The sequence below is a fragment of the Eurytemora carolleeae genome, unplaced genomic scaffold, assembly GCF_000591075.1.
Source record: "Eurytemora carolleeae unplaced genomic scaffold, Eaff_2.0 scaffold28, whole genome shotgun sequence".
In the NCBI taxonomy this organism is placed as follows: domain Eukaryota; kingdom Metazoa; phylum Arthropoda; class Copepoda; order Calanoida; family Temoridae; genus Eurytemora; species Eurytemora carolleeae.
Window position 1 is genome coordinate 476,181 of NW_019396147.1, and position 25,504 is coordinate 501,684.

The 25,504-nt window shown below is 34.1% G+C and overlaps 4 protein-coding genes across 4 annotated transcripts; all 4 read left to right on the forward strand.

The window, feature by feature from the left end:
• Positions 1 to 304: 304 nt before the first annotated feature.
• Positions 305 to 6,315, forward strand: LOC111696391 (NEDD4-binding protein 1). The gene is made up of 11 exons (XM_023465983.1): positions 305 to 550; positions 1,443 to 1,774; positions 2,033 to 2,161; positions 2,916 to 2,971; positions 3,231 to 3,365; positions 3,714 to 4,119; positions 4,653 to 4,726; positions 4,926 to 5,038; positions 5,584 to 5,656; positions 5,806 to 5,912; positions 6,171 to 6,315. The coding sequence occupies exons 1-11, from the start codon at positions 312 to 314 to the stop codon at positions 6,193 to 6,195; spliced, it is 1,689 nt and encodes a 562-aa protein (XP_023321751.1). The 5' UTR covers positions 305 to 311; the 3' UTR covers positions 6,196 to 6,315.
• LOC111696392 (protein ABHD18) lies at positions 6,309 to 10,917 on the forward strand. The gene is made up of 9 exons (XM_023465985.1): positions 6,309 to 6,425; positions 6,876 to 6,985; positions 7,101 to 7,319; positions 8,000 to 8,106; positions 8,440 to 8,601; positions 8,909 to 8,983; positions 9,057 to 9,222; positions 10,081 to 10,228; positions 10,495 to 10,917. Exons 1-9 carry the CDS (start codon positions 6,328 to 6,330, stop codon positions 10,595 to 10,597), a joined length of 1,188 nt encoding a protein of 395 aa, XP_023321753.1. The 5' UTR covers positions 6,309 to 6,327; the 3' UTR covers positions 10,598 to 10,917.
• LOC111696394 (tyrosyl-DNA phosphodiesterase 2-like) lies at positions 10,916 to 16,930 on the forward strand. The gene is made up of 8 exons (XM_023465987.1): positions 10,916 to 11,153; positions 12,677 to 12,788; positions 12,885 to 13,017; positions 13,592 to 13,675; positions 13,749 to 13,905; positions 14,410 to 14,507; positions 15,471 to 15,623; positions 16,580 to 16,930. The coding sequence occupies exons 1-8, from the start codon at positions 11,040 to 11,042 to the stop codon at positions 16,812 to 16,814; spliced, it is 1,086 nt and encodes a 361-aa protein (XP_023321755.1). The 5' UTR covers positions 10,916 to 11,039; the 3' UTR covers positions 16,815 to 16,930.
• Positions 16,926 to 25,504, forward strand: LOC111696393 (glucose-fructose oxidoreductase domain-containing protein 1-like). The gene is made up of 10 exons (XM_023465986.1): positions 16,926 to 17,029; positions 17,272 to 17,361; positions 17,591 to 17,662; positions 18,747 to 18,886; positions 19,860 to 19,937; positions 22,947 to 23,128; positions 23,493 to 23,751; positions 23,830 to 23,935; positions 24,219 to 24,284; positions 24,543 to 25,504. The coding sequence occupies exons 1-10, from the start codon at positions 16,949 to 16,951 to the stop codon at positions 24,603 to 24,605; spliced, it is 1,137 nt and encodes a 378-aa protein (XP_023321754.1). The 5' UTR covers positions 16,926 to 16,948; the 3' UTR covers positions 24,606 to 25,504.

Consider the following 25,504-nt stretch of genomic DNA (forward strand, 5'->3'; position numbering starts at 1 on the left):
TGGAGAAGTTTGCTTTTATCAAACATGCAAACAAGTCTCGACTTTTTTATTAAACCTTTTTTAGGGTCCTTCCTAGTATACGATTTTTACTTCCCCGGCACCCATGGGTTCCCTCAAAAATTCAAAATTGAGCTCATTCGGTTAAGTTATTTGGCCAGCTATAGCTAACATATAAATATATTTACATACAAAAGCGAAGTAAATTATTATATAGATGTTCTGATACCCTTACTGCTTATAGATTCCTCATATCAACGATCAAGCGATAAAGCGAAAACTTGCTAATAAGTACAATGCTTTTTAGACGTAAAATGGCTCCTAAGGCTACTCCCAGTAAACCACCGTCAACCCCTGACCGGGTAAAAACTAAAGGAGTTGTGAAAAAGAAGAGGAAGGGTAGGTTGAGTAATCAAGCCTTGAGAAGAATATCAGATTCCTCTTTCAATGTAGCTCAGCTCTCCGGCTCTAGGATTTCAACGCCGCGGGATCGGAACAAGAAACGTTTGAGATCAAACCTTCTTACTGGTGCTAATAATCCTGGATCTAGCCGGTATTTGATGATTATTCTTATGGGGGGGGGGGTACCATACATAGTAAGACAATATTTTGAGTAAAGGCGATTTCTTGGCTGAGTGCTGCTGTCGTGGTCACCTACTATCTTAATAATAGTTTATTTCTTGTTATTTAACGTTGTTAAACATGATCAAGGAAAATATGTTTGTCAATTCAGATTGAAATGATATTGTCAAGTACTGAGTCATTTCTCGTTTTTTTCTCGTCGTATTTTTAAACTAGGCTTTCAGGCCGTTTCGCGCAAATCTTTTATTTCAATTAAATTGTAATCATTTTCTCTTTTAATTCATTGTAGAACAAAAATAAACAAAAAAAATTGCGAATTTTAAAAAAATTGAATTTTGTTAGAGGCAAATTTTTATAAATTCGAACATCTATAAACCTTTCTTGGGGTCACGTGAGGTCCCACAAGAAATTTGGGCCTGATAGGTTCAGTCTTGTCGTTTATTGGATACACACAAACAGACAGACAGCCATGCAAAGTTATATATAGATAACATCAGTATATAAATTTTACTTTTGCTTTTGTCACGTTTCGCTTTTACTGATTTTAATCAATGACATGTCTTCGAGTATTGAATTTTTATGGTGAAAAGTAAAAAGAAATAATATGATGATAATTTCTGTTCAGTGTTCATATCAAATCTTTATATGCATTTTCGTATTTCAATATCAAAATTATATTGTTCTTGTAGTTAAATTTTATCATTAAAGTTCCTACAATTTAGTTATAGTGTTTAACCGTTACCGACGTTCTAAAGGATATTTTGATGCTTTTCAGCCTCAATAAAATTGATTTCGCACAGATTGTGTTTTTCGTCGATGATTTAGTAGTTTTTACGTTTCTAATATTTAATGTAATATTTTAGGAAAAGAAAGCTTTCTGTGAAGAACTCCCCATTGATGAACAGAAAAGCTAAACGATTAGCTTTAGACTCCAATACACCTTTCTCTCCAGCCATCCAGAGTCCTCTCAAACCTTCATCATCCACTAATCAGAATCCTGAACCTAACGGAGAACCCAATTCTAACATTACACTCAGTGTGAAGCCAATAAATTCTCTTAAGTCTCCGAAGAGACCGAAGCCGAGGCTGCCGATTGATCAAGTGCCGAAATCTGCGAACGACCTGAAGGCTCTTTTCAGGAATAACCATATAGGATCCAGTTCAAAGTTTTATGATCTCGACGTTCCAAGCACAGGTAGGGTTGTTTGATGTAAACCTTAATACACCCCGCCCCCTCCTACTCTCATCAAATGGTGATTAAAAGTACACACAAAATAAGATTAAAATTATAATTTTTATTGATTCAAATGTTTTCTTATACAACAGTCAGTGGTACAATAGGCTAAGTCATTCGTAACCTCCATTTACGCAAAAAACTAATCATTGTACACTGTACAGTGTCAATACGAATTCATACTAAATGAATGAATTTATGAATACACCCTATATCCAGGACCTGCTGATAATCTGGGGAAAGAGATGGACTCTGTAATTTTAATAGAGGATGATGAAACAACTATAAAAGATTCGGAGAAGACTGAAGTTGAATCTGTCGGAGATGAACTTATGAATCTGGTCCAAGGTAAATTTTTAGCACGTAATCCATAAGAAAAATATCCGACCTTTCACTAGTTTATTTAAATAACATTAGCTTTCGTACATACTGATTTAGTAATACTTAATAGAGGGAGTAAAGTACCATCAGCCACCGGGATGTAACACTAATGTACTGGTGGGCGTAAAAAATTAACTGATGAATCGCCTCAAACTCTATCTTTGCAACCTTAAATGTAGACTTTTAATATTTCTACTACGAATTCTGTTAGATTAGTTGCTGTAATCCAATTTGAAAATATTAAAGCTATGTATTTATTTAAAATTTTTGACTACCCCATATCAGTGAATAAACACTTAAAAAAGAATCGCACCAATATCTGGGGAAACGATTTTTTTTCAATAGAATATATTACCTGGTTATACTACCAGGATGCAAATATAAAGGAGTTGAAAAACTGCAAGTAACATACTAACCAATTGCTTTGCTCTTCATGGTTTGGATGGACTTCAGGCTGCAGCTTGCACAGTTTTTTTCCCTCTTCATTTTTTAAACCTAGTTGTTAATGTTTCAATTAAAGGTCTCGACTCTCCAGTACATGTAATGCATTGCGCTCTGAAGGCAGTCCCGGCGGTGGTTCCATTTTGGGTTTCTGTTCATATTTACAGTTCATGTTATTTGAAAGCTCTGATATTTCAGTAATTCTCTTGATTTAAGTAATCTTTGTATTTTTTAATATTTTTGAAATAATCAGATTTTATTTATTGATCATCTTATTTAGGTTCCAATGTACCTGAAACTCCTCGGACAATTATACAGAAGATGATTTTAAATCAGGTATTTGCAGGAAATGATATGAAATATAAAAAAATCTACATTGCATTCCCCCCCCCAAAAAAAATTTTTTTTTCGAAGTTTGTAAATACTTCTCTTATTTTTTTTTTGGGGGGGGGCATCATATTGACGAATAGCTTTTAAGGGAAATTCACTTTTTTATTTTTTAAAAGGCTCTAAATTATTTGTAATGCTTAGAAGATTCTATGTCAATATTTTTCTTAATTTGTAGTTCTTAAAAAGTAATGTTCTAATTTTAAAGAAGAAAAATCATGAGACGATAACTCTGGATGATACTGAGGATACAGAGGATAAAGAGGATAAAGAGGATGGAACTAACTCTCCGGATTCTATAATCCTGTTAGAACCGGATACAGAGGAGAACCAATCCGTCCAGGGAATACAGTTTCCCATGCTTATCTTACATCTAATTGTGCATTCACTAGGGGGGGAAGGGGATCCAGTTTCTTTTCTATACTTTGTCAGGGTTCCTCCCACAATAAATTTGGAGCAGGGCTACCTGATATGAAAATATCCAATTTGGGAAAAAACTGTCATTTTAAGGAAAATTTTTGTTTTAAGCGAAAATATATAAATTTTTTTAGAAGAGAATTTACATGAACAAATCTGTCAATTTGTATCTATTTAAAGTTGAAATGAACCCTGACGTAATGTTAGTACGATATTTATCTTATTATTTATCTTATTACAAATATTGAATCTTGCAAAACTGTAAATTAATCAGGAGATAGCAGCAAAATACTTTACAACTCCAACCACTCTAGATTTCATACCTTTGCCCACAGGCACTGAAAATACTAGATTTCAGAAGCAAAGGCCGAGAAACCATAAACAGAAATCCAATACGAGACAAAGAGATCTTAATCCTAATTCAAACCGGGGCAGACCATTTCCTCGCTCCCAACATCCATCTTTCAACCCCAACCTTCCACCAAACATGGCTTTCGGTTCGGAACCAGTTCCTTCCGAGATTTATAATTTTACCGGAGGAAGATGTCGTGAGAATGTTGCTCCTATTCTAGGACCCACTATGTACTCCAACGATACACAAGTTAAAAGTGGTCTCCGACCGATAGTGATTGACGGGTCTAATGTTGCATTTGCTCACGGACGGGGATCTCAGTTTTCAGGTTTATCATTTTTTTCAAGTTCTTTTTGAACTGAATGCCATTTGAGAATCAAACAACAACAAAAAAACTCTTATCAAGATTTAGACACATAAAAGTCCGCCACATGTAGTATCTCCATAAAATCTACCGAAAATAGTATCTTAGTCCATAAAATCTGCACCAAATAGTATCTTAGTTCACAAAATCTACCGAAAATAGTATCTTAGTCCATAAAATCTGCACCAAATAGCATCTTAGTTCACAAAATCTTTTGGTAAACCTGTCATGAGCCCAGGCCCCGCCCAGGGAGAGTTTAAGGCCAGTCAAAATTTTATAATATTTGGAAATCCACCAAAAATTTCTCAGTTAGGTGATGTACAAAAAAAAATTGATAGCGAAACCAAAATTTAAAAACTAAAATTGTTATTAAAACACCAATATTAATTATATTGGGTAAAGGGGGCGTGTTTAACTTTTTAAGCACTTCTAAAATCATTTTCAAATACTAATATCACAATTTAGACACATTTCCTAATATCTATAAAACATTTCAGTTAAGGGTATAGAGATGGTGGTCAACTATTTCAAAGATCGGAAACACGATCATGTTGTCGCATTTCTACCCCAGGTATCCATTACAATATTTGAGGGCCAATTATTCAATGTATTGGTGGTTTAATTTTAAGTCGTCGGACTCAGTCACTCATTTTTCATCTTTTTTATCTCTTGGTGGACTTCTATAGCCCAGGAGTAAAAATACACAAATTTAAAATTTAAATTTTGAATCTGGAGTTTAGTCGAGGTGGCTAAGTCTCTGTTATCTTTAGTTCCGGGTTGGGACGAACTTTAAACTTCTCTCCAAGATGGAGACGGAGGGAACAGTTATATTTACTCCGAGCAGAACTGTTGATGGTCAGAGAATTAATAGTTACGATGACAGGTTAGGAAACTTTTATCCTAAAAGTAAATTATGAAATCAAAAGTTTTCGGGTTCGGAGATTACAAAAATGTTTTATTTTTATTGTTTAAAATCTTTAATTAAAAATCTCGAAAAGTTTACCCCCATTAATCTTACCAACAAAGGCTTCTGTTGTTTATATTGTCTACAATTAAACGGCTTTTTTATCCATTTATACTCGTAATTATATGCACTCAGCAAATATTTGATCTTTTGATTATTGAAAATGAAGACTTAATAATATCTAAATCAAAAATGTCTTGATAGGTTTAAAACATAAACAATAAACATGTGACGTTCAGTACATTTAGATGGTTCTAAAGATGTGGTGCAACTTACTAATACTGTGCTAAGAATGTACACTACACCAGGAACCAACATTTTTTAATCACTAAAAAGTTACTCCATTCAGAAACAAAAGTTCACTTATTGAGAACAGAAAGATGGCTAAATATTTCTCTAAATGTGTTCTGAGTTTATGGATACTTAAAAAACTAAAATGATTTCAGCTTTAATTAATAATTTAGGATGATATTAGATTACGCAGTAGAAAAGGGAGCTATTGTAATATCTAAAGATAACTACAGAGATATGTTCCAGGTTGGATATAGTACACATTTCAATGGTTGGTTGGTTGGTTGGTTGATGAAATGATGAATCAATGAATGATAGATCCATGAATAAAATATTTTACCGAAATGTTTATTGATTTGAGTTGCCTATGTCTTGTTAATTCATTGATTGTTAAGGAGAACCCAAAGTACCATGAGACGATAAAGATGAGATTGCTGATGCCGACCTTTGTCGGTGATACCTTGATGTTTCCTCAGGATCCCTTGGGCAGGAACGGACCAATGTAAGTTTATTTCCAACTAGCACAAGTACTCAGTATTGCCCGTGCCCGTCGAATATTAGTTTGTGTGGTTGCCCATGCCCATCAGTCTGATATCTGTGCCCTTCAATCTTTTTTCCACTCTGCAGAAAAAAATGGTTGATTTGAGACGGATAAGCCATCTTACAATTATGTTACCCAACAGTACGATATTTNAGAAGAAAAGGAAAACATTATCTTTAGAGTGGTCTCTAAATGTTACTAAACTTAATATCTTATTAGGTTGGACGAGTTCCTCAGATTCTGAGCTTTAGAAACTAGTCTCTGGAAAATTTTAAATGTGATATATTAAAATATATATATATACTATTGTGTGTACTGTGTATTTGTATTTTTTCAACCTAAATGACTTTAAGATTTTGTCAGATAGAATGGAAGGATGGAAAGCAGATTAGATCAGGTTTATAGATCAGTTCTTCTAACTAAATTTTTTACTAAAGGATGGGGAACCCCGTCCACCCTAGAGAAAATTATCAGGTATGTTTAGTAACAGTAATTAAAAATATAAACATATTCTGTAAAACAAGATAAACAAGGTTCACGGTATTGCATTATTCAGATAAAAACAATGGTCTGGCATAACTTCTTTACAATTTGTTTCAGTTTTGATACTTTAGAACAAAAAAGGCAATTTTCTTCGTTTTTGTGTTTTCGTCACTTTTAAAAGCATGGTGTTTTTACTGTTGAATTTTAAAAATCGTTATAACTTTAAACGCCATAATGCACACACACTTGTTATTAATTCTTCTTCTTCCACTGGTAAAATTAATTTTGAATTTTTGAGTTCAAAATTTTTTATAAGGAGTTTTACTTCATATCCATTGTTTGGAAAAAAACAGATGTCCGCAAACTTTCCTCTGTTTAAATATTTTAAATATCTCTTCAAATATCATTAATTTTGGTTTTTATCGTTATCTGTTTTTAAAGATTAAGAAAAGAACTTGGAAACCGGGAGAAGGCTCAGAGATATGGAATCCCAGAAACTAAAATTATATTAACTAAAGAGGAGAAACAAGATAACTGCACTCTTATTAACGGTAAGGATATAAATACATAAATAAATACTATAGATACTATAGTTCTTTAATGGTTCAAGAAAACACATTCTTATGCTTTAAATTTATAAAGTTACTTTTATTTTCTTTATTACAGGTGAATTTAAATCTCCGCTGGCTGAACTTGTACCTGGAGTCCTTCCTCCCGAGAGTGTAACCGCCCACTTTCAAGCAGTTCTTCCTCATACATGGAGCGGGAGATGGAAACCTTTAGTTGTACATTTTGCTGGAACTGGAGATCATTTTTTCTGGCGAAGACGAACACTGATGGCTAAACCTATGATTAAAGAGCGCAATATTGGCTCAATTATTTTAGGTGATAAATATTTTATGCTTATTATTAATTAATATTCTTGATCATTCAGAAGAAGTTGAACGTTATTGTGCTAGCTACTAAACCAGAGGCCGAATTTAAACCGTGTCGCTGAACCGCCAATTCTGCGCCGGCTTAAATTTCGAAACACTAAATAAAATTTCAAAAAGAACCAGACATGTTTGAGCCGCCTAAGAATGAATAAATCCTGGATTTTAAACCTGGATGAACTGACCCTGGGTGGTTATTAAACCTTGATGAACTAAAGCTAGTTTTCTCAACGGAATTTTTTATGTTAGCAACCCACTTAACATTTGGGACCCATGAATGAGCAGCAGGTCTACTTCACCTGCGTGCTGACCTGGGATCTTACTCAACATGAAGTGTGTGGTTTAAACAGTCCCCGCCTTTTAATATGTAACGGGGTATGCTTTTGGGTTGAGTGAAATATTAACGTAAGACCGATACGGATTTTACACAATCTTAATAGAGAGATTCTCTGTAGAGAGTGAATATTCTTTCATAACCATCTTATTATCATATTATATTTAGAATTTGATTAATATCTGCCATTTTATCTCGATACATTATTGCAGAACGAGAGGAACAAAGAGCAATGGTACCGTTATGAATAATCAATGGTATTATTATAAAGGTTTTTGTATCCAATAATTGGTATTTAGAAAATCCTTACTATGGTCTCCGTAAGCCAGCAACACAGTTTCGTTCTTCTCTTCATTATGTCTCAGATCTGTTTGTGATGGGAGCTGCCCTAATACTAGAAGCTCAGGTAAACATGATAGGAGCTGCCCTAATACTAGAAACTCAGGTAAACATGATGGGAGCTGCACTAATACTAGAAGCTCAGGTAAACATGATGGGAGCTGCCCTAATACTAGAAGCTCAGGTAAACATGATGGGAGTTAATGAAAAACTGTTAAATGCTTGAAGCATTTGATCAATCCATTTCTTGGAATACCATTTAACTCATCAACTCAAGTCTAGAGTAAACATTTATTATTCCGGACTTACTCAACAATTAAAATATTTTCTGTTGGTGGTCTGGGTCGCCCAATGAGGGCTTCTGTACAGCTTTTATCTTGTAATCTCGTAAATATTTTAGTTGTTGATGAACTGGGCGACTAGACAAGGGTTTGGACCCTTGATCTCGCATGGTATCTCTATGGGTGGGCATATGGCAGCTCTAGCAGCAACCTCCTGGACCAAACCTATATGTTTAGTGCCTTGTCTTGCTAGCACCTCAGCTAGTGTTACATTCTGCCAGGTACATTCCTGGAGTACAGGAGGATAGGGTCTGAGTTCAATTTGGATAGAATTGGAGCATAGTTAGGATAGAGTAGAAGCACAGTTAGGATAGAGTAGAAGCACAGTTAGGATAGAGTTAGAATACAAGAATAGAGTTAGAATACAGTTAGAATACAGTTAGAATAGAGTTCGAGCACATTTAGGATAGAGTTCGAGCACAGTTAGGATAGAGTTGAAGCACAGTTAGGATAGAGTTGGAGCACAGTTATGATAGAGTTGGAGCGCAGTTAGGAGTAGAAAATTTATTGATTATATTAAACAATTAGGGAGTTATGACCCGTGCTATTAACTGGAAACAGCTTCATGAACAGTATGAAAATAATCCTGATTATAAGAACAAGGTAAACTGCTCTTAAACTGGTACTACCTATAACATGAACATGAACACCTGGAACTTGAACTGATTATTCCTAGATTTGGGAGCTCTTGAACAGTCCTGAGTTCAGTAAAGAAACTGGAGCATCAGATCAGTTTATCAAAGATAGTTTCCTCTCACCTCAGAGTAATATTTCACTGAAATATTTTAGAAAACTCAGTACAGAGAACAGAACTAGCATTGAAGCTTTCATGTTTATGAGAGGTTGGTTTAGTTGTTTTTTAATTATCTTATTTTTCTGTGTTAAATCTTCAATCTTTTTGTTGAACTTGATAACAATCTCTTTATCACAAATGTTTGATCTAAATATAAATAAAATAATAATCTTAAACTGAAAAAAGTAACAGGGAAAATTCTATTAAAAATAACGAAGGGCGCATTTTACATAAATATTTTTGAAATTACAAGGATTAATGGATAAATATACTTGAAATTACAAGAATCAATGGATAAATATACTTGAAATTACTATAATTAATGGTTAAATATNCATTTTACATAAATATTTTTGAAATTACAAGGATTAATGGATAAATATACTTGAAATTACAAGAATCAATGGATAAATATACTTGAAATTACTATAATTAATGGTTAAATATACCTGAAATTACAAGGATTTATGGATAAAAATACCTGAAATTACTATGATTAATGGATAAATATACCTGAAATTACTATGACTAATGGATAAATATACCTGAAATTACAAGGATTAATGGATAAATATACTTGAAATTACAAGGATTAATGGATAAATATACTTGAAAGTACAAGATTAATGGATAGATATACTTGAAATTACTAGGATAAATGAATAATTACTTGAAATTACAAGGATTAATGGATAGATATACTTGAAATTACTAGGATTAATGGATAGATATACTTGAAATTACTAGGATAAATGAAATAATGTACTTGAAATTACAAGGATTAATGGATAGATACACTTGAAATTACAAGGATTAATGGATAGATATACTTGAAATTACAAGGATTAATGGATAGATACACTTGAAATTACTAGGATAAATGAAATAATGTACTTGAAATTACAAGGGTTAATGGATGAATGTACCCACCTGGAGAACTTTAGTTCACCTCTAGACCCGGAGCTGATAGAGATCGTTGCTGCAAAATATGACGCTTATCAACCCCAGGGTAGAGTTAAACCTTTAGAAGATCTCTGGCGTGGATCAAATATAAGGTACATCTCCATTCTCCACACTAAAGGATATTGATTAGAATTGTTTAAAATGTGTTTTAAACCTGACCAGGGCAACGAAACTTACCTATCAACTTGTAATGGGTAAGATGGTATTTTCCTTGTATTTGCATGGTGTAAACCTCCATAATAATCCAATAAGTTAAGTCCTGATGCACGATCATATTTTTTATATCTTTGATTGGTTGATTAATTTATTGGTTTTTTGGTTGGTTGGATAGTTGATTGATTAATTGATTGATGTCTAGATTTGTTGAGGAGGGTCACGTGAGCAGCTACTTGTTCCATCAGAATGTTTTCCGTGAAGCAATCTACGATTCTTTTAATAAATATTCACTCAAATATAATTAACCTTAATTTTCAGTATATCAAGTGTTATTTTGTAAAAATTACAACTAGTCGACTATACGAGTACTCAGTTTAAATAGCTGTCATACAGCAATTAAATTGTAGTAATCAGTCTGTTTTAAAAAAAGTAACTACTTTTTATATATTTAGTGTATGAAATAATTATCCCGTGTTTTACCATGAATTTATTAATTTCAAATATTAAAAAAATTTGTAATTTTTTTTTATGGTTTCCTTGTCATTTTTCTTTAGATTTAGTTAATGATATTGTGTTAGTTGTAGGAGTGTCAGACAAACAGTCAAAATCCTGAAACTATTTCAGATTCTGGATAAAGCCAGATATTTGTTTAAATCCTCTGGATTGGGTTGGAGAAGGTTTCAAGGATTTATTATTCCTCCTGGAGCTGTATTCCGGTATCCAACCCTGATAAGTACTCGGCTGAAGATGAGTAGCTCCGACGAGGGACCGAATATAGATGCTGCTACTGCTCAGAAACTTGTAAAAGAGTTTGAAGGAATATCGAACACAGACGAAATATTTGCTCAATTTATGCTTCAGGTAGATTTGTCAAAATATTACCCTGAGCTGAAAACTTTTGACTTGGATACCTTTAATCCCAATCGCTTAATCTGAATATCTAATATGGACACTTTTAATTCCTTCTTAATCCGCTCTTTCTTTTTCTCTCCCTGCTAGTTTCCGTCCAATGAGAGTTTACAAATTAAATGGCGCGCCAAATTTCAAATTTTCCGGCTTCTCAGATCAGCTAAACTGAGGCCAAATTTTAAAAATATGGTTGGTTCCACTTAAAATTGTTTTCAATTTTTCAAGATTTAGGTCGGCGCTCAGATGAAACCGATTTTTGGCGGATATGAGATGAGGCTCAAATTCTTTAAATTCGTACTCTGGTTTCACAAAACCGCCCTCGATTGGTTGAGTTATAAAATTTTGTTGATACAAACTTAAGATTAAATTAAACTAGAAATTAACAAAAAGAGGAGATCAAGCATTGATCTCGATATTCACAAGTCTAAAGTTTTCAGCTCTGGCATCATTTTATTTTACGATTTTTATTATTTTCCACTAGACGAGCGGGGGAGGGGAGGTAGCTATAAGCCACAACATTTTTCCATTCCATGCCACATAATAGCTTTTTGTCTTCCCGCAGCCATGAGCCACCACCGTACGGTCCATAGGCCACAGCATTGAAGTATTCCGGTGAACTATTACGTTTTCAAATGGTAAATTTAGTGCATTGAAATTGTGATTTTCAAAATCCAGCGACGTCCATGCAAAATATATATAGAAAGAACTTTATATTTAAGTTTTAGATTGAAATAATAACGATTCCTTTCGATGTAAACTGAAACTTTTTTTCCTCAAAAATAAATTCAATCTGTCTTCTCAAATGGCGTATTTTTTTAAACATTATGAACAACAAAAATGATGCACCATAACATTCTCTTAAACACTAATTAATGAGAAAATTGCAAAATGAAATTTTTTTGAGACTACCCCCAAACAATTTGTCTCGGTGCCAACAATGCGTAAAATAATGTAAATTTATCTTTGTATAATGTAAAGCTGTTTATAAACTGAACACACAATTCATTGATATTTAATAAACTTCTTATTTTATCATTTAAAAACGTAATAACTGCCGGAAAACTGAAATGCTGTGGCATGGAAGACCGTACGGTTGAGGCTCATGGCTGCCGGAAGACATAAAAGCTAATATGTTGGGAAATATGTTGTAGGGAAAAATGTTGTGGCTTATGGCCGCCTGCCTTCCCCCGCTTGCTAGACTGTATTTCAATTTCTGATAATTACAACCCTTTAAGGGATTTTCGTCGAGACTTCAAGCGACGTTACGTTTAAAGCTGTATGGCCGATTCACAATGATACCCTATAAACCTTTGCCTGATATAATCGCCGGGATATCTCTGTTTTTCTATCTGTAAATTGCTATTATCTCAAGTGCGGTTGTCTAAAAATGTGACTTGCAGATATTAAAGAATTTACAAGGACGATTTATTTCCTCATTACGTCAACAGTCCCTTTAAAAAGTTTTATTGGTTTAGGAGAACGACTGGGATCTAAGCAAAGCTCTGAATGCGTTCTTCGCGGACAAGGTGGAGAAGAAACGGAAATTGGAAGAGGAGCTCAGGGAGTTACCGGATGTTGATGTTCCAGGTTCGAATATTTCATTTTATTGTTCTTTTAATTAGAATTATGAATTCAAAATTTTTTCATTCTTAAATTAAAGCATTGGAGAAATTATATTTGCAGGTCCTAGTATAGAATCTGCTTTGAAGGAGGGTTTACTGACTACTCGAGCTCCGGAAACCCTAAATGTTGTATCCTGGAATATTGATGGGTTGGATCAGAAGAATCTACAGAAGAGAACTGAAGCTGTTTGCAAGTAATTATTGAATGCATTAAAGGGACTGTAAGCGTAATTTCAAGTGACCATCCAAGCAAAGATGACAATGCCCGATTTACGTCTGTACCCTTGACATTTATGCCTGATCAAATATGAAGTAAATATAAATGTTTTTGTTTCTTTAAACTGTTTATTTTCATTTGCGGTTTCTTTGCGAAAGTGACTTGCGCATTTCTTGTTTTTAAGAAGCAACAGAGAAATGTACACTTTTCGAGACAGGAAAATACTGTATCTTCCACATTTTTGCATGGAGGATCACTTGAAATTACGCTTACAGTCCCTTTAAGCTAGACAATAAGAGTCTTCATAAACATTTGATTTGATTTGATTTGATTTGATTTAATGTGGAGTGGAGCCTAAAGCTTTCCCTAACACTCATGATTTGATTTGATTTGAGTTGAGTCGAGTCGAGCCGATTTTTATATTTTAATAATTTCTATAATCTTGTTTGGTCTCTAAAATGAAATTGAAGTTTCATTACTGCTGGTGGCAATTATTGATTTATTTGTTGATTGCTGGATGAACCTTTCAATTAATTGTTTAATTGCTTTAGGATTCTGGAACTGGAAAATGCTGATATTGTATTCTTACAGGAGGTTATACCAGAGACTTTCTCTTATATTGAGTCCAAACTAAGGTAAGATTATCAGCATAAATACAAAATTAGGAATCTAATAAATTAATTATTTAATATAATTTATCTATTCCAGTATTGGTTACGAATGTATCCCTGGGAACCCTGGGGATTACTTTGTTGCGACCCTGTTAAGACGAGGACGGATATATAAAGATGAATCTAGGATCATTCCATTCCCTGGCAGTGTGATGGGTCGACATTTACTCTCTGTCTCAGCACACTTTGGACAGGTAAATATCTAGAAAGGGACTGGACACGTGATTTCAATTCATTTACGATTACCAACGGTACCCTTTAAAGTGTTGACTGATTATAATTACATGAGATATCTATCATTTTCTCTTTGAAAATTGATTGTTATAGTTTGGTTTCTTTATAAAGGGACTTGCGGATTTCTGTTAAAAAAACAATGGAGGAAATTATGCGAAGTAAACACTTAAAGCTAGAAAAACTAAATTTTTTCCACATAATTGGTCAGATAAAGATTTAAAAATTTCCGTTGTGAATCGGACCATACCCCTCATTGAAAGCACGACGGACAGTCCAGTTCAGGGAGCAGTATACACCGAAAGCTTAGTTGAGGGGGATGAATATTGAATGATATATCACTATTTTTCTCTCTGGACATTGCTTAATCCCAATTGTGGTTTCTGTGAAAAATTGACTTGCGGATTTATGCTGCAGAGAAAACATATTTAAAAATAGAAATACGTTAACTATTAAAATATTTCCAGGTTAAACTTGATTTACTCAACACACACCTCGAGTCAACCAAAGACCATGCCGAGGAGAGGAAGATTCAGCTCAAGAAGTCCTTGGAGATAATGAAAAGGTTTTACACTTTTTAAAGAGACTGTAAGCGTAATTTCAAATGACCCTCAAACCGGTTCCCTTAAAAACTTTTACTGATCAATTATGAATTAGATATCAACGATTATAATTAGGATTACTGATTTTTTTTATTTGTGGGTTGTTTTTACTTGTCATTAGATACACCAGATCATGGTTTCTGAGGTACTCTTGTGAATCGGGCATTGTTATCTGTGCATGGAGGGTCACTCTAAATTACGCTTCTGAGGAAAAATAAGAAAATACATCTCTTAAATTGCATAAAAGAAAACACGTTTAATACTTCCATGGAATCTTATTAACTGGTAAAATTGCCATCTTATCCGCTTCCGACTGACAAATAGTTCATCTTTGTGACGTCATTATGATCTTACTCTATTTACTTACAGTAAGTTTTACAAAACATGAAAGTTGAGGGATGATTTGAAGGTCGTCTTTAAACTTTGAAGTAATAATTACAAAATACGCCAGTGGCATTTCCGAGAAGTGTTCATCCTTTTTGTGCTTTTAAAATTACCGGAGTTGCTAAAAATTTCGCTAAAATTTCAATTTATTTAAGAAAACTGAAACTGTGTAATTATGAACAATATTGTTTCTTTAAAAAAAATTTTTTGTCTACAGGACATGATCCGGTTTTTACGATCAGATTTCGGAATTTTTCTATTGCGAAAGTTTGGTGTTTCTTGATTTATATTGATCTACCACCAGTCTGGACACCAATCCAGTTACTAACTGTGGACAAGTGTGCTTTACTTCAGTGATCTTACGAGAACACCCCACAATATTAAAAGCACAAAAATGCCAGGAATAGAGGAATTTATAATTTTAATATTATGGTTCTAAGAGCCATAAATGTAAAATTATAGGTACATGAATTAATGTCGGAACATATTTTGAAAAATAATGACGATCTATGTAGGTCAGCCAGTATATCAATATATTGTAGTGTTGGTGAAGAACGAAATGTTATGTTTGGTGGAGATCTAAACATGAGAGACAAGGAGCTCCAGGAGGTTGGAGGACTACCTCCTGGAGCTAGGGACTGCTGGGAAGCTTGTGGGAGGAGAAAAGAAGCTGAGTTTACCTGGGATATTTCAAGGTTGGGAATCAGGCTGATCAAACGGTTTTATAATTTATTGTTTTATTATCATAACTCTAATACAGGGGTCCATATAATTCCATCCAATACGATCCCAAATGTTAATTGATTGATATTAGGGGCAGAATTAAACCATGTTGTTGTTGTAAACAGTTAAAAGTATGATATCAAGTTGTAGAAAATAATCCATACCTTAGAATGTTTACTGCAAGGGAGTGTTTATTTTCCTGTGTAACATATTTTATCTCTTATATTTATTACTGATATTTAAAACTTTTAATACACCAAATGCAGTACACATTTCTGAAGTGTAGTACACGTACACAATAAAAACCTACCAACGTTCACAATGACACAGAAAGTGTATTTTATGCCCCTAAATTTACTTTCAAACCCGATCTCATTTGGGATCAGAAATGGAATTATATGAACCCCTGCTTAAATATGATAAGATGACGGTACATGATAACTTTGAGCATGTAAATATATAGTATACAGTGTACCGTGTGTGTTGCACAGAATACACTGTAGTGTACAGTGTACACTGTAGTGTACAGTATGTAGTTCACACTCACAGTGCGTGGTGTCTGAAAGAACTTAAAAATTCATGAAACCTTTCTTGTACAAATAGCGTTAGAAAATGATCTTTCAGATTTACTAGAAAAATCCGATTTCAACATGTTCAGTTATTTCAGATTTTCACTCGGCAGATATGTTTGAGAAAAAAATGTCTTGAATGTTTTGAATCAATTAAAGTTTGTATGAGATAGAAAATTATTATATTGAAAAAGCTCAAATTTTCCGGGATGAATAGGAAAATGGACCCATTCAAAATTCCATTGTTCTCAATTTAGATTGGTTAAGTTGATCTGTAAGACATAACAACAATTTTTTTACAAAACAAAATGTTTAATTATTAAAAACTTGCAACTACTTCTATTTATACAATATTTTAGAAATACAAATCTTGAGTGGCCTGGTAAGTTTAAACCTCGATGTAGGTTTGACCGGATATATCTGAAACCTTGCTCTGGGTTCTCCGCTGCACCTAAACATTTCGGGCTCATCGGACTTCAGAAGGTATCTGGAACCCAATCTTACCCGTCGGATCACTGGGGGCTCCTGCTCAAGCTCTCACTGAACCAGGACGGGAATAAGCCGGAGGAGGAGAGAGATAATAATGTGTCTTAACTCAACCTATTGTGATTTTTCTTTAAAAGTGGTAAACTAACCACATGTGATTTTAATTTTGTGCCACATTTCTGATTATTGAACCCTGATAATCGATTTCTGTGATATTATTTAGATGTAACTAAGAATGAGAGATGGCTCTAGCTCTACCCGGAGTAGGAGTGTTTGGAACCTGCCCTGCAGTGTATACTCTAGTACCCGTTCTTAGAGATAAGGTAGGAGTTCTTATAAAGTAGGCGTAAGTAAAGGGACCCCGTTTAAAAATAGTGAACCCTTCAAAATCAGCAAAATATAACACCCCCCCCCCCCCCCCTCCCCAATTAATATCAGTCCTCTCTTTATTCATCTGTGTTTATACTTTTTTTAGTTGACTTCTAGTTAATCTTAAGTCATTCATCCTTAGAAATTTTATTCATCCTAAACTACTTTTTTCCTTAAATATTTTCTACTTTTAAAGGGCTTCCTGGTTCAAGCAATTTGGAGCGGAAGAAAGCAGGATGCTGAGGCAGCTGCTTCTAAGCTTTGTATTCCCTTCTTCACAACGCAGGTTTGAACACTTCCGACTTATAAAGGAACTATAGACGTAATTTCAAGCGATCATTCATTTAAAGAGTTGGTACCTGATTTACAATGTACAACAAACATTTAAAACTTGTATTTTAGTAAAAATGGAGTTATTCTTGTTTTTCCTTTTGAATATTGATAATTTTCAATTGTGGTTTCACTGTTTTTTTTTTTAATTAACTGTTGAAAAATGTTTATTTGTTGAGTTTTAGATCGATGACGTAGTTCTGAGGAAAGATGTCGATCTCATAATTATATTCACTCCGCCCAGTCTTCATTCTCAGGTAGGATGTTCCATAGATCTTTCGTTTAGTTTTGTTTTGTTTCGTTTCATTGAACGTAGTGTTTTCCTTTAAAAATAGTAATATATCCGATTAAACAATTTCCTAGGTATGATATAAGGCGGAACCCCTATCCCCTCCTCTTACGTTTTCTATATAAGACAATTAAAAAATAATATGCAAGAAAATAAAGAATTTGAGTACTTTTGGCATTGTTTAAGCCTTTAAAGGTTGGGGGGTCTGAATCTATGTATAGCCTGGACGTCCCACGCCCCCCCCCCTTAGAGAATAGGTATAGTGTTGAAAAGCATGTTCATAGTCCAATTTTTCAAGGCCAGCTCATAGAAAAAAAAAATAGACCGATAGCTTTAATAGTTTGGGTGCTAGGGAGGGTTGAAAAAAATTCTAAAAATGGGCCAGAAAAATAAAAAAAAATAAAAATAATTTTGTTTTAAACATCAAAGTGTGACGCATGTTTCTACATCTATTTTTCAAGGGCTTTTCAAAAATATAGTTTTTATCTGTAGCTTTAGTCACAAAAAAAAGTTATGGGCTATTTTTTATTTTTTTATTTGAAAGAACGAACTTTTTTCCACCCTGTACCCAATCCTATGCATTAAAAAAAAAAAACCTTAAAATTTATATTCATTAAAAGTCACAAAATTTCACTATGATATTGTCAAAAATGAGAGTGCTAGGACAAAAATAAAGGGGGGGGGGGGCGCCAAACGCCCCCCCAGCCTGTTTAGGGTTAAGATCATGAGGAAAACTTGATATACCTGGCTAGCGAGAAAAAAATAGATTTAAAGAAAAAAAGTAACTTTAAAACCTGAAGATAGAACTCTTGTGTTGTAAATCTAGAAATCAAGCTTTATTCTCCATCTTATGCACAATTATTATTTTAATGCCTCTTTCATATCCGTTGTAGTCATACTCTGCGGGAATACTTGGAAGTGCCCACACGGAATATCGAGATGAAGCGTTCAAGATTGATGATAGTCCACAGAAAAGTTTTGGATTCTGAAAAAATAACAATTTTTAACATTTACATAGATTATTTTGTGTATAATCCTACTCTGGTGTCTAGATTAGCGTGAAAGCACTGCGGATTGGTAAACATGTTGTCTGTGATAGACCTGGTGGATTAAATCAAACAGAATCATTAAGAATGGTTCGCGCTGCAGCTTATTATCCAACATTGCTGGCCATGATGGCTTTTAGTCTCAGGTAACAATTAGAATCAATTACAATTTAGGACATAAAGCTGTAGAATAGGAATAACATTAAATTGTTTTAGGAAAACATCAAATACCATTAATATTGCTTATTTTTTATTATCCGAGAGTTACTTTTGAAAATATTTATTCCTGTTTCGAGGATTTTGATAATGAAGACGACATTTTCATATTTTCGTAAATCCAGCGCCAGCCGTGAAAACACGTTGTTTTTTGGAATATTGTGAAATATTAACTATATACGGAATGCGTCGAAAAATTATCGATGATTATAGGTTGTAATATCTGAATGATTGGTTTAGAATGAGTCGTTTTTAACAAATTTCTTATTATAGACGCTACAGATAGTTCAAGTAAGATTAGTAGCGATCACCATCGATGATTTTTCGCCGTAAGCCTATACCCCCTTTCATTTTTCGCGAACACTCCCTTTATATGTCACCTTCCTAATCCACAATTTTATGGGTCGCACTGTATAGTTCTAAGTTTTCAATAATTTTAAGAAGTAAAACTTTAATTTTGTAATTTTTCAGTCAGTTTAACTTCAAATCTTTATCTTTTTTTGATTTGATTTGATGGGGAAGCAACTCTTCTTCATCTTTTAAATATGTTGAACAATCTGCAACGAATAATAAGGCAACGTGGCTCGGATTTGGTTGTGTGCTGGAACCTACTAAAACTCTCCTGTCACAAAAGTTCCGACTGAAAACCCAATTTTCCGAGAGAACATGAACCGAACTCTAAATTTTGGTAGCTCATAGCAAATCCACAAAAAAATATTATTTAATTTAAAATTAAAATTGTTAAAAATTTTGAAACAAACAGTGTTAGTTTGTTGACGCTGGTTTTTAGTGATTTACTCCTGATCGATCTCCTACAGACGTCCCCTCATCATTACTTAGCTGTCACATTTAAATATTAGTATTAGTCCTGTCTAGGCCTGGATTTTATTGTAATATTTTTAGATTTCTTCCCAACATGAGTTTAATGAAGAAATTGATAAAAGAAAACTATGTGGGACAAATAACACTCTGCGATATCAGGTATGTTGTAATTTTGCAACAACAAAAAAATTGGAAGAAAGTAGTTTCTAGGAAAGCATGTATAAATGAAAGTGTATTCTATGATAGTTTGTGAAAGTATATTCTAGGATAGTTTGTGAAAATATGCTGAAAAGAAAGTGCATTCTAGGACAGTTTGTAAAAGTATGTTGGAAAGAAAGTATATTCTAGGATTGTTTGTGAAATTATATTCTAGGATAGTTTGTGAAAGTATGCTGGAAAGAAAGTATTTTCCAGCCTAGAGTTTTCAAGGGATCGGGCTGAAACTTTTAGGGTACCCTCTCCAGGCCCATGGCTAGCTTGTATTAAATTAGAATAGTTTGTGAAAGTATGCTTGAAGGAAAGTATATTTTAGGATAAGTTTTGAAAGTAGCTTGAAAGAAATACTTTCTAGGATAGTTAGTAAAAGTAGTTTGAAAGAAAGTATATTCTAGGATAGTTAGTAAAAGTAGTTTGAAAGAAAGTATATTCTAGGATAGTTTGTGAAAGTATGTTGTAAAGAAAGTATATTCTAGGATAGTTTGTGAAAGTATGCTGGAAAGAAAGTTATATTTTAGGATAGTTTGTGAAAGTATGTTGGAAAGAAAGTATATTCTAGGATAGTTTGTGATAGTATGTTGGAAAGAAAGTATATTCTAGGATTGTTTGTGAAAGTATGCTTGATAGAAAGTATATTCTAGGATAGTTTGTGAAAGTATGCTTGAAAGAAATTATATTCTAGATAGGGCTTTAATAGCTAAAAGAGTATGGGAGACACGCGCAATACCATCAATATTGTACTTTGTGGAAGCGTTAACTATAAAAAAAGAGTACAGTAATGGAGCTGGAACGTATACAAAATATGATTGGGAGGTTTATACTATAGGTTCCAGCTTCAACGTCACGAGCACTAGCTTGGATAGATGCTGGATTAATGCCTATGGAATATAGGATTCATAACAAACAAGCTCAGTTTATTTATAATATTTTAAAAACAAAACGGAATCCAACCCTTTTAAAAATTTTAAGACAGTCATTAGAGTACCCGGAGGATCCTTACACTAAATCATGGATGAAAATCCAATCACAAATAGGGTTAATTGTTAATTTTAAAAAGAAATCACATCTGCAAGCTGCTTTAACAAACAAAGCAGTGGCATTTGTATTGAGTGTTGAAAGGCAACATTCTACTTTAAATACAGCCCCCTAACCTTGGAACTGGTTTAAAATGCAGGACCACATTAATGATTCAAAAGCAAGTAAGGTTTTATGCCAAGTCAGGGGAGGTAATGCACAATTAGGCAACCGTTACAAAAACCGATATGGATTCAAATATGAGTTTTGCCCACACTGCGAAATTTTTGGACTTCATATTAAACTAACAGAATCACATGTAGTATTTGAATGCCCTGCTGTAGCCACGGTAAGACGTGAGCTTAAAATATCAAACTATTTGGCTACTCAAAAGGCCAAAGGGACAATAGCAAATGCACGAATTGTACGGAATTAACTTGGCCAAGATGGTTCAAAGGGCAAATCCCTACTAGAGAGAGGTAAAAAGCTGGGGAAGATAATTAATAGAAAAATGGCTAACAGCAACTCATGAACCATCGTGATAAATGCAGCATTCAGAATGGGCAGAATTAAGTTTTTTTTACCATTTAAATAAATAAAATTTGCTACTGACCCATGATATATTATCCAGCTAAACCTGATTTACTCAGTTGCTCAATGATGGGTGTACTGATCAGGGGGGTACGAGGGCTTTTGTTTAGGGGGGGCACAATTTTTTTGGTCCCCCCCTTGGCAACATTGGTCCCCCCCCTTAAAAACCCCTTTTTTGAAAAAATAGTAATACCTTTTTAAAATTTTTTTTGCCCCCCCTCTCCCACCTGGACTTATTTTGTTCACCATAAAAATATACCAAAAAGACTACTTTTTTGGGTGTTACTAACCTTAGAGTCTAAAAATTATTCCTTTGCTTAAAAAAATTAACTTTTTGACTTTATAAATTTATCACTTAACTCCATCACAGCTAACTAAATCAATAATCACAGCATCATTAAAAATTATATTTTTACGAATAAACGAAATTTCTTCTGAAATTTTTAGATAGAATTTACTCAATCTACATTTTAACCAAATCTTTTAAGCTACAATTTTCTGGGATTTGCTTGCACAAACATTTCAATGATTTTTTTCAGTAGAGAGCTCAGACAGCCTTATAGGGTGTAAAGCTATAAGTGCAAGATCGTTAAGTCTGCTCTCCGTCATAGTACATCTTGTGTAAAGAAGTATTCTCTTTAGAAGGCTAAAACTTTTCTCTCCTTGTATTAACAGTGAATTTAGACAAATCCTTAGTCTTTGTCATTGTCAGGTATTACTTTCTAAACGTAGTTTCCTTTTAATTTTGTATATTTGGAACTCCCAGGGGGGGCAAGAGAACTACTGACCCCCTTGGTACACCACTGTGCCTGACCTGAGGAAGGGAAATGCAAGCAGATGTAATATTAAAAGAGCCTCCCCCATGGATGCCCCCCCTCAGCCTCTCAGGGGGGGCACGCGTAGAGGGGGGCGGGGGGGGGCGGCCCCCCCTCGTACGCCCCTGGTACTGATATAAAATAGACTCGAGAATAAATCAGGAACAGTGGTGCGCCTACACATAGTGTTCTCCTAGTAAGATCGCAGACCCCAAAGGTAAACCAAATATGGATTATTTATTTAAAGAGGATGCCTAAAAAAATTTTGTAAGTGACATTCCATTAGGGTTGCCCCTCAGTTAGACCCAGATTTGTTAAAACCATTTTATAAATTTTAAACAGACGTGTGTACTGTTCAGGAATGCTATTTAAAGCATTTTTAGGCCTCCTTACATATCGGGCATACACACTGGATCCTAAGGGATTCAAACCTGATGTGATCCATTATAACCCAGGCAGACAAGGGGAAGTGGCTGGAGCTCGACCCATAGTATAGTTTGTGAAAGTATGCTTGAAAGAAAGTATATTCTAGGATAGTTTGTGAAAGTATGCTTGAAAGAAAGTACTCCTGGCTGTGTGACTCCGCCATGGGCGGAGGAGCGCTGTCTCTGCTAGGATCCAACGTGATAGATCTGCTTCATTACCTCGGGTTCGGAAAAGCTGTCAGAGTTCATGCAAATTTGAGAACTCTCATTCCAACCACGGACAATATAGGTTAGAACAAAATCTACAGTTTGAACGATTTTTGTTTCTGATGGATTTGTTTAAGAGATCGATTAAGCTCTTCATAGAGAGAAATTAACTATGGCTTATTAAAATAGATTTAAATTAGTCCCTTCCATACACTTAGTTAATAGTTCTCAGCTCTGACGAATACTCTTATTCAATCTGATCAAATAACCACACGAACATCATTTTACATTTCTTCATATCACAAATCTAAAATATTAACGGTTCTAATGTTTGCTTCTCAAATATAAATTTTGCAAAGTCTGAAAATGAGAACGGACTATTTGAGAAGGTTACAAATGAAAATCATTTTTATATTTATTTCATTATTTAAGAATTTTTTTTCCAGGTGGAATAAGACAGGTTAGTTCTGATGACCTCGCAGTTCTCCAGCTCCAGCTGGCTGGAGGAACACTAGTAACAGTTTTCATTAACTCCGACATGGCAGGGTTCAGCCAGGATATTGTTGTGTGCGGGACGGATGGATATCTAGTTGCTCAGGGTGGAGATCTCAAGGGTAGGAAGACCAGGGAGCTAAGAGATGAGGTCTTGTACCTGGATGTAGAGGATTTTAATTCTTCAGAGAGTTTTTCATCCGCCCTTCCTAGGTACATTTTCTAAACAGAAGGGGGTGGGGAGGGGGAAGGGAAAATATTTCATGAAATATTTTTTTTTTTACTTTTTAGGATACATATGAAAGGACTGATGAGAATGGTTAGTTTCCTCAGGGATAGATTCAGTGGAGTTGAACCTCAGACTGATTCTATATACGAACCTGCTCTATTCGACCAGGAAACATTGAGCATCAAGTTTTTTTAATCCAACCCTTTTTCTCATTTAACCCGAGATGTTATTTATATTTATTTTTTACTCCATTTTTTGTTTTATTTACAGGGTTACCCACAGAGGATGAGACTATTTTATTCATACCTTATTTTCATGACTCCCGGCAACTTTAAACTTAAATCTCTCTTTGCTAAATCATCAAAGCAGAATACTGAATCTTTGGATCCCATTTCATTACAGTTCTACCCAACCCATCCTTCTTAGTAAAGTTTAATGTTGCATACTGTAGGGATTGTATATTCAGTCTGTGATAGAAGCGATGAGAAAATCAAGTGAAACCAGACAGTGGGTTAAGGTCAGACAATTTGGTTACTTTAAGGGAGAGACCGGCTAGACATGGTAGTTGAGCTGAAAGTGCAGTATTGTAGAGATCAACTTTAGGATTTCAATTTTAAAATTGCACACTGTAAAAACTTCTCAATGGTATCAAATGAATCCTGAAGTTAATCTTCACAATATTGCACTTTTAACTCAACTACTATGTGTAGCAAGTCTTTCCCTTTAATGATTCATTTTAAAGTGAATATTTATCTTGAAGTTTTTAACACTCTAGGTTGTAACAAGCCAGGAGGAAGGTTCTGATTCAGGAGAGACATCTTGGTCCTCCTACGCATAAGGAACAAGTGGTCTACTTTGTACCTGGAGGCAAATGGGAGATGAAACCTTGTATATTTTCCATTTTTAGTTCTAAAGCATTTATGTATTTTTATGTACTTATTCTATTTTAACGTTAAAATTGTGTTCCTAGATATTTTTATGTTTTTCTACTGCCTTGTACTATTTTTGCAACTAACTCTCAACTTCCGTCAAACCCGCGCAATGCAATTTATTTTGCAATAAAAGTTTACAACACGTCAATAGTTTATTGATGTACTTTTGTTTTTTTACTGGTTTACTGATTTAGTATTAGTCACTTCAGTTTTCGACACGGTTGGTAGGATATCCCTGAAATTCTTATTTAATTTGATTACCAGTATAACCAGTATATACTGGATACTGACAGTATAAAATTGTTACCATTGTAATTATTTTATAGCTGTACAAACAAATTTCTAGAACATCTTTGGTAAGCGTCAAGCGATTATAACCCTTACAAAACTTATGATAATAAAACGGGTAAAATTCATGGTGAAAGTCGGGTTTTGTTATGGTTTGTGCAGGATTAAATTTTTAAAAGTTTGTCGTGCTGGTTTAGACCGGATTGTTTTGGTTTGAATGAATGATTATTTATCGGTTTTCTTCTGATAATACCGGATTTTATTGGGTTGTGCTGGTATAAAATCTGATATTTTTTGGAGTTTATTTGGAAAAATAGACATTTTGAAAAAATGTGTGCAGTGCTTTTTTAAACTTTTCCAGTTGGAACGTGTTTGGTAAATCTTGTTTCTAATTCAAAATATTCCCTTAGGCCTACAGTTTATACAATACACAGTAGATACCTTATTGTACTTCTTGTATTTAGTAAATATTTTGAAAAAGACTGTTTTAAATGAAAAATATATTTATGAATCCTAA

Excerpts from the sequence above, each read along its gene's own strand:
- LOC111696391 (XM_023465983.1), top strand. The coding sequence starts at position 312 with ATGGCTCCTAAGGCTACTCCCAGTAAACCACCGTCAACCCCTGACCGG. Across the intron at positions 551-1,442 it reads AATAATCCTGGATCTAGCCG|GAAAAGAAAGCTTTCTGTGA; the intron begins GTATTTGATGAT and ends GTAATATTTTAG. Across the intron at positions 2,162-2,915 it reads ACTTATGAATCTGGTCCAAG|GTTCCAATGTACCTGAAACT; the intron begins GTAAATTTTTAG and ends CATCTTATTTAG.
- LOC111696392 (XM_023465985.1), top strand. The coding sequence starts at position 6,328 with ATGGAAAGCAGATTAGATCAGGTTTATAGATCAGTTCTTCTAACTAAA. Across the intron at positions 6,426-6,875 it reads ACCCTAGAGAAAATTATCAG|ATTAAGAAAAGAACTTGGAA; the intron begins GTATGTTTAGTA and ends CTGTTTTTAAAG. Across the intron at positions 7,320-7,999 it reads TATTGGCTCAATTATTTTAG|AAAATCCTTACTATGGTCTC; the intron begins GTGATAAATATT and ends ATTGGTATTTAG.
- LOC111696394 (XM_023465987.1), top strand. The coding sequence starts at position 11,040 with ATGAGTAGCTCCGACGAGGGACCGAATATAGATGCTGCTACTGCTCAG. Across the intron at positions 11,154-12,676 it reads TTGCTCAATTTATGCTTCAG|GAGAACGACTGGGATCTAAG; the intron begins GTAGATTTGTCA and ends TTATTGGTTTAG. Across the intron at positions 13,676-13,748 it reads TATATTGAGTCCAAACTAAG|TATTGGTTACGAATGTATCC; the intron begins GTAAGATTATCA and ends TATCTATTCCAG.
- LOC111696393 (XM_023465986.1), top strand. The coding sequence starts at position 16,949 with ATGGCTCTAGCTCTACCCGGAGTAGGAGTGTTTGGAACCTGCCCTGCA. Across the intron at positions 17,030-17,271 it reads TACCCGTTCTTAGAGATAAG|GGCTTCCTGGTTCAAGCAAT; the intron begins GTAGGAGTTCTT and ends CTACTTTTAAAG. Across the intron at positions 23,752-23,829 it reads TTTTCATCCGCCCTTCCTAG|GATACATATGAAAGGACTGA; the intron begins GTACATTTTCTA and ends TTTACTTTTTAG.